At 33.1% G+C, this 9,083-nt stretch overlaps 1 protein-coding gene across 1 annotated transcript; it reads left to right on the top strand.

Annotated features, from left to right (window-relative positions):
* Positions 1 to 7,633: 7,633 nt before the first annotated feature.
* On the top strand, positions 7,634 to 8,775 carry LOC107961735 (CASP-like protein 1B2). The gene is made up of 3 exons (XM_016897828.2): positions 7,634 to 7,952; positions 8,070 to 8,193; positions 8,395 to 8,775. The coding sequence occupies exons 1-3, from the start codon at positions 7,720 to 7,722 to the stop codon at positions 8,656 to 8,658; spliced, it is 621 nt and encodes a 206-aa protein (XP_016753317.1). The 5' UTR covers positions 7,634 to 7,719; the 3' UTR covers positions 8,659 to 8,775.
* The last annotated feature ends 308 nt before the right edge of the window (positions 8,776 to 9,083 follow it).

Below are 9,083 nucleotides of genomic sequence, written 5' to 3'. Positions count from 1 at the left end.
ATATAAAGAAATAAATCAGCTACTTATTGCAATTTAAAGAACCAGAAACAGTAGTGTGGCCATCTCCGAGTCCCTCGCAGCTCCAAACCATCTAAGCTTAGGGATTACCTGCACAGTTAGAAATGGGGTGAGTTTACGAAAACTCAGTGTGTAATCCCAATAACAAACAAACAGTGAAAACACAGTGTCAGTACAATTTGGGCCAAAGCCCTATTTAGTCTTGTCATATACTGGGCCGAAGCCTTTTGTTTAACGGTTACTGGGCCGAAGCCTTTTCATAAATCATATCACTGGGCCGAAGCCTTTTATAAATCATATCATTGGGCCGAAGCCTTTACTGTAAACGTTATGGCCCTTAGGCCCATTTCAATATCACATGTAATGTTAATGGATGTATGCAAGCCCATTTGGGGAGACTACTCGACCCATCATCCGCTACACTCCACCCGTACCAACCAACACACCATGTGGGGAATGATTCAACCAACCCAACCAACACACCACTGGCAGCATAGCTGTTTTATCATATATCTAGAGGCCTAGCCTCTTTTAATAACTGGGGCAAAGCCCTTTTGATAAACTAGGGCAAAGCCCTTTTTGGTAAACTGGGGTAAAGCCCTTTTCGATAAACTGGGGCATAGCCCTTTTAGCACTTCCTCCATTTATAAAACCCAACCCATGCAACATGTCATGTATGCAGAATGTCATGCCCATATTTGAATGAAAAAATCACAATCAAGTCATTCATATCACCAACATATATTCACAATCAAATCCGTCAACCATACAGTCCAAGTCAGTCACTTGCCCACAAGGGCAAAACAGTCATTTTTCACATTATAAGGGTAATTTCGTAATTTTTCCAAATATCAGGGTTTGCCATGTTCATCAACAATTATCAATATTTCTGAGTATTTAAACAATGATCTTTAACCTACTTTATCAAACTCGGGCTTTTGGGCCCAAAACCTCTAATGGGCCCTACGAATGCCGATTTAGCCCATTAAGCCCACATAATCCAAATTTTACAATAGTACTAACCGTGTTAACATGCAACTTTTCTAGATTCCATTTTCTATCAGTTTTACCCAAATGGGCCCAAAGCCCATTGGGCCCGATTCTAGCCCATTGAGGCCCAACTTACCATCGTGCACAAAATTGAGTTCTTACATGTTCCATCGATCCAAACACCGATCTTATCGTATTTATCGCATCTGTACCCAAACGCAACATTATAAGTTCCCGAAATACCGGTATTTTAGCATTTCGGCTTCTCAGCAAATATTAATCTAAGCTATTACGAGGGTTAGTACACACTTGTTACGGGTTGAAGTTGAAACGTTTCCAAAATCAATCTCCTACGATAACCACCACCTGTCACTCAAACTTAACTAATCCAATATCAATATATGTAAATCCTAAGCACATCAGTCATACGGAACATAAGGGCGTATTTGTCATTTTACCATACAGGGGTATTACGGTCACTTTACCCTACAGGGTCTTTACGGTCTTTTTACCTAATAGGGGTATTTTAGTCATTTCTCCCTACAAAGGTGTTTTGGTAAATCTACAAACCAAGGGTATTTCAGTAATTTTGTAAACCAATGGTATTTCTATAATTTTTAGAAAGTCAAGGGTATTTTTGTAATTTTGTAAATTAGGGATATTTTGGTAATTTTACAAATTGAGAGTATTTCGGTAATTTCACAAACCAGTGCTATTTTGGTAATTTTACAAACTAGGGGTATTTTGGTAATTTTACAAACCAGGGATATTTTAGCAATTTACAGACCAGGGTATTTTGGTAATTTTACTGATCGAGGGTATTTTGGTAATTTTGTAAACCAAGGGTATTTTAGTAATTTTGTAAATCGAGGGTAAAATAGTAATTCTGTAAATCAAGGGTAAAATAGTAATTCTATATATCGAGGGTAAAACGGTAATTCTGTAAATCGAGGGTAAAACGATAATTATGTAAATCAAGGGTACTTTAGTAATTTTACAAGTCGAGGGTATTCCAATAATTGGTAAACTATTCCATGAATATGATATCTATCTAGTGTGATGTATGGAATATATGACAAAGGTGGAGTGTTGAAGTATTTCTATTGATCGGTCATGTCATATAGGCCCGAGTCGGACATCCAATTGCTTCGATTTGAAGTATCCGGAGGATGTCTATATTAAGATTATATTAAATATATATAGATTATATTAAAAAGATGGACAATCAAACCTATTTATTTCTCGATTCAATAGAAGAAAAAAAGAAAAGAGGTGAATAGGGTCCCAAATAACGAGAGATATGTAAAAAGAAGGCCCGATTACGCCCATTCCTAATCCTAAATGGAATGTAACAATGTAGGGATCCATATGTAAACATAGTATCTATTTAGATACGCTCGAATGACCCCTTCTAAACATGGATAACAATACTAATGGCCCTAAAACCCATTCTCGGCCCAAATGGGCCCACACGCTCGTGTGGCCCTTTTAGCCCAAATCTAGCCACAAATATTAGATTCACCTAGCCTAGCCCAATATTTACTACACAATCAAACAACTTATCCAATTGGGCCCGTAGGCCCACATGACCCCTTTCGGCCCATCGCGGCCCGAAGTAGCCATCCTACAGCTAGAGTAGTAAGAAATACACACTTGATAGGAGACTGGAGTTAATCCACGCTCCGAGCACTCTTAGCCGACGCCCAACTCAAACGAGCACGCCATACAGCGAAAGGGATCAGCCAAGAAAGGTACCTCTACTCTCCTCATGGTTCTTTCTATTTAAAGCCATCTTCGCATCCCCTCTTATGTTAGCTTCCCGATGTGGGATCCTTCCAACATCAAGGTTTAAATTCAACACCAACTCTTGCCGCCCCCTGTTAGCAAAATAAATGCTCCTTGCTTGCCATGGGATCCGAACCCATGCCTCCCCTCAGATGCTCCACACGCTACTTGCCACTAAGCCACAAGGCTTTTTGTGTTATATTTTATCCCCAATTAATTATAAGGTCTAAAGGCCAAAGTCCAGGTTCCTTTAAAAAAAACCAAAATAAATTGCAAGAGCCAAGGCTTGAACCCAGCTCCCATACAACCTTAATGACGCGACAACCACTAGACTACAAGCTTCCTTGTGTCATTTATTTAACACAATAATTTAAAAGCCCTCATCTAAGCATCCAGGTTTTTTTTTTCCTCTTAATACCAAAATTTTTGCTAAAGCCCAAGTTTGAACCCAAGATTTCTCTAACACTTCTTAGGGCCATTAACCACCAAAGCGGACATTTAATTGTGTTATTTCATTACACAATTAAATACCTATATACAACCTCCTTACGGACCCGCACTCAAGGCCCAATACTTCTAGGCCCAAATTCGGGGTGTTACATATAAAGTATGTATAATAACCATTATTGGACTATCCTTGACTTGAAAATAATTTAGCCATGTTCTTGATTCACTTGATGCGAAAATTATCCCCAACGATTTGAGCCTTTCGAGGTGTTTGCCGAGCCAATTTTCACTTTTTATGCAAAACTATCGAAAATAAACCAAATTTGTGAAAATTTATTATAAAAATAATTAAAATTCAATATGTTAATAATTTTAGTGCAAATTAATTATTTTATAATTAAAGTATGAATTTCGACAAAATTTACTACGAAATTGCATGAATTAGAGCTCAAAAAGTGCTAAAAAAGTTTATTTATTTTTGTGTTTCCAACAGAACATACAGATACCATTAAAACTCATTCATACATAAATTACCTTCAACTCGAGCATTGATAGCTCCCATGCAAAGCGGTATACTTATATCTTACTGTTCATGTAGCTATTACTACTTATTCTTTCAAAATTTAACATACAAAATGGTAATACTTACCCAAGGATGGAATAACCACTGATTAGATTTAGATCCTTAGCTTTCAATTTAAAAAGGAAGAAATACCATTGGATCGTAGTAAATAAACCAAAGGATAGCACTATTAAGAAGGAGAAAACTCCCCTTTTAAACTCTTTCATAGAATATATACATTCTTAATTCACTTACTATAACTCGACAAGTGTCATACATTTTAGAACTTGCCTTCATAATGGCCTACAATTTCTGAAATAAATATAAATAATATGAATAAATACCCTGCATTTGCTACTATCAAATTACACTGTATAGTTGCATTCTAACCATATTACATAAAACCTAATTAGCACACTATTCTAGACAAACCAAGCGTACCAATCCTTTGGCGAATACTCATTCCTTACTTACCCTTTTATCGCTTAACACTAACTTCTCCTTAATAAAGCAAAATATTATGAAATCAAATTCTTACTTACCCATGTGGTAGTTGTTATACGCTCCCATATATACGCCAAAGTAATCATTTGGGTGGATTACACTTTGCCAAACAGATTGTTTACTACTATACGCCAAAGCTTTAGATCCACTAGTCCTAGGTGTTACATGTTACTATAACGTACAATCCACGATTTGTTAATACACCAATTCACAACCATTTGGCATTAGTGAACATACTTGCAAGCATACAGAAAATACTCATTCACCATTTTCATACACAATTCGTAGACTCAAGCAAACTCAAAGCAAACACAAACACGGTTCATACAAACAACACAACATCATCAATCACTCAAAGGTAGACAGAAACTCACCTTAAATTCTTCGTCCCATCAGCTTAGCTTGTCGAAACGCCAAAGGCTCTTTTTTCCTAATAGTTAAGCATGAGAACCATATATATATTAGTTACCAAAGGTATTCAAACATCAAAACCCAGAATTCAACATCATTCAAAGCTTCATAAAGATTTCAAAAAAACTTTCTCCCCCTTTTCAATCCACAATACAAAATGATATAAAGGCTTACCCATTCCTTGAATTCTCTACTTCCTGACTTCAATGCTCACGATCACTGCCCCATGCAGGGGTTTCCTTAATTTTCTCTCCTTTAGGGAAACCAAGGAAGATGATGGAGAATGAAAGAAAGTAAAACAGAAATGAGGAGAATTCTACCTTTAGAAAAATCCTCCACTCACATATATATAACCCTTCTTACATACGGTTTAAGGCCCAAAGTAACCATCCATCAACAATCATTTTGTCTCCCACTAAGAAACCAACCAATTCCAACTTAACTGAACTAGAATTAGATCTCAACTAATTACGAACCTGCCACAAAATTTTCCAAGTTTTTCAGTAGAGTCTGCCAACTTACTATTTTATTCAATTAACTTCCCACCTTTCCTAATTTTTGGGTGTAACAATTATTGTATTTAAGTCCTTATGTTCAAAACTAACAAATTTCACTTTATAAATTAGTTCTTTTCCATATCTAAGCTTCAAATCTAACAATTTAACACTAAAACTTTAAGCATTCATCAGTGACATCTTTTATGAACTTTAACAGTTGACATCTTTTATGAACTTTAACAGTTACGGAAATTATCATGCTAAATCAAGCTCCCAAGATTTTGAAAACATAAAAATTATAAAAATAAAACTAAATTGAGCTTAACAATTTGTTGCTAAAAGATTAAATTCCTAAGCCGTTTGCTCCATGTTTCTTTTCTCCTATTTCGGTATGAGGAAAGAAATAAATTCTCTCTTTCTTTCCCTTATCATCTTTGTTTTTTACCTATTTATATATAATAATATAAATATAATTTTTCATTGTTTTAATTAAAAATTCGTACCAAATTGTCCACCAAGTTCTAAAATGGTTTATTTTTCATTTTTAATCCTTTAACATTTAAAAGTCTATAACAATTAATTTTTACAACTTTTATGATTTAGTCATTGTACCTTAATTAGCCATTAATTCGACGAAATTACTTATCCAAAATTCAATTCACCTATTAAATAACTACATAAATATTTAATACAAATATTTACGAGCTCGGTTTCCAAAAACAAAGTCTCAATACTTCATTTTCTGATATCACTAACTTTAGGATCGCTACACTTATACCTTAGTTAACTATTCATTTAAAAAAATTGTCACACCAAAATTCAATATAATACTAAAATTAAATCATAAATATTAATTAATAATATTTATGGACTCGATCATCGAAGAACGAAATTTTGAAACCACCATTTTCGGCACCACTAAAAATCGGGTTATTACAAAATCTTTATGTTTATGACTTAGATTTATTTGTTCTAAATATTTAACATGAGTGAAAAAATATTTTAAAAGAATGTTTAAAAAAGAGTGAATAGCCAAAGTGAGATACAAATCAATTTGAAAAAGGATCAAAAGAGTCAAGTTAAGTTTAGCATTGAAAACCTTCCGGTCGATCCAAGAATGAGGACTAAGATTACAAATTATCATCAAAATGATTGAGATAATATAAAGACATATTTTTAATAACGTTAACAAATATAATATAATTCAACGGTTTGAACACATGCGAAAGCGTCGTGGACAATTGTTAAAAAAACATTATTCAAATTTATTTAATGTACTTTTTTTAATTATTATGTTAATAATTTTGTAATAATTTTACAATTAATCATATATATATAAGTTTATCAATAATTAATATTATGTATTAATTTATATAATTTTAATAAACGATTTAATTTTTAAAAATTAAAAATTAACCTCACAATTTAAATGAACTGACCCGATAAATTGACTTGCACAGACCGAATCATGAATGAGAAATTTTCAAATTCAAACAAGATTAATTGAACCATATTAAAAATTAAATAATAAATTTTATTTTTATTTTTATTACATAAATATTAATAAAAATTATTTTATTTTTATTTTTAAAATAGTATAAGAGTACACTGGACTAATTCAATGGCATTCGTAAGTCAAGATTAATAAATCGAATAACGGAAATTTTATATAAAATCAAAATGGGATCAGAAATCTTATCGAATTTATAAAAACTTTTAATCAATTGATTTTATTGAAAGATAAAAGGTATTGTCAACTCTTACCAAAAAAAAAGATATTGTGAACAAGTTTTAAGGAATTAAAAATGTGTTCCCACAAATTGCATATACAACCAATTATTATTTTAAGAATTAAAATATTGATTTTAAAACAAGAAAGTATCAATTTATATAAGTGTAAATATTTTAACAATTTAACCATTAAATTATTAATATATTTATATTTTTCATGCACATAAATTTTTTAATCACTTTGATATTTTTATTGTATCAATTTAAAATATTATATATTAATATATATTTAACCGTTGAATTTTTTTTTACATAAAATGAATACTTAAAAATTTTTAATTTATGTCAAACTTAATAGACACGATCTACATAAATGGAGTATCAAATATTACGGTTATTCTTCCATAATTCCAAAATAATAGAGTAAATAATGAACTATTATATATTTAATTATGTTCTGCTATATCCATGCAATTGCCAAAGTTTCTTCACCAAACCATATATAAAGGCTAACAAACGGGAGATGCAAAAATTTCACAACCACCAACACCTACATTATGTAAAATGGTCAAAGTGGATGATTATTGGTAAGACCATCCAACCTTAATTCGCTTAGTTGTTAGACTCAACAATTTTGATTTGGTAATATCCCACTATACTTTTTAACCATTATAAATGGATGAACCTGGTGATTCATGAACCTCCAACTTGTTCCATCAACTCTAGGCGCCTCTAGCAAGCTAGCTCCGGTTCTTGTGTTGCGTTGTATCCCATATGGCTCTACAAAGTGGAGAGAAATTACCCATGTTTATTGGGCACGTCTGGTCAAAGCAGAAGAGTAGATGGACCTTGTTGGGGCTAAGATTGCTTGCCTTTCTTGCCGCAGCAGCTGCAACTCTTGTGATGGTTCTCAACAAACAAACCAAAACTTTTGTGGTTGCAACCATTGGAACTACCCCTGTCAACCTTACTCTCACTGCCAAGTTTCACCACACGCCAGCGTTTGTGTAAGAAACCTAGCTATCTATCATATTCGGTCTTTTTCCTTCATCATTATATACTATGATCAATTACTGATATAGCTGAGCACTGTTCCATATTTTCCATGGCATGTATATGTACAGGTTCTTTGCTATAGCTAATGGACTGGTCAGCATCCATAACTTGGTGATGATAATGGTGGATTTGTTGGGGAGCAAGTTCGATTACAAGGGTTTTCAGCTTCCCATGATTGCTAGTTTGGACATGGTACGTCGACGATTATTGTTTTACATACTTTAGGTTGCTTTTGTTTATATTTTATTAAATACTTTACTACATTTTAACTATTTGTAACTTCTAATTCCTGAAACATTAAAGTCATCTCATTGAAGATAAGTATGCAAAATATATTTGGTTTTGTTTAATTAATATATACTTTGTGTGATGATGGATGGGTGCATGGGACAGCTAAACCTGGCATTGGTATCTGGTGGAGCAAATGCGGCAGCGTTCATGGCGGAGCTGGGGAAAAATGGTAATTCTCATGCGAGGTGGGACAAGATTTGTGATAAATTTGGAGCATATTGTGACCGTGGTGCCGGAGCTCTTATTGCTTCATTTCTTGCTCTTGCTCTCATGCTTGTCATTTCTTTCCTATCTATCCTTAACCTTAAACTTGTCAACTCATCATCCCATAATTCTCACAACAATATAATCGCTCTTCCTAATTAACCCTAAACCTCAACTTTACTCGAACCATTTCCATGGACTGTATTATTAATATGTCATACTTAGCATCAACTATATATGTCTTATTTTTGAAATGCATGTCCTAGTATTACTTTTTAATCATTTTCTTTTTATTCAAAACTTTGTAAATTAACATTATGGTCAATGATGTTTACAAGTCGGGGTCAGCATGGTTCAAATAGTCTCGAAACTAGAACAACTATTGACCATACAAGGTTGATACTAAAGGTTTCCAACCATGATTTCACTAACGAACATCTAAAACCAATAGTAGGACAAATTATTGGCATGAAAATTGAGAAATTAATATATATACATATATTTGAGTGAATGTAGATTGTAGAAGGAATAGTTAAAAACAATATAATATTAATGTTGTTCATCCTTTATTAATTATATCTAATTCT

This window comes from Gossypium hirsutum, chromosome A06, assembly GCF_007990345.1.
Source record: "Gossypium hirsutum isolate 1008001.06 chromosome A06, Gossypium_hirsutum_v2.1, whole genome shotgun sequence".
NCBI lineage: Eukaryota > Viridiplantae > Streptophyta > Magnoliopsida > Malvales > Malvaceae > Gossypium > Gossypium hirsutum.
This window is presented reverse-complemented; position numbering and strand designations above follow the sequence as displayed.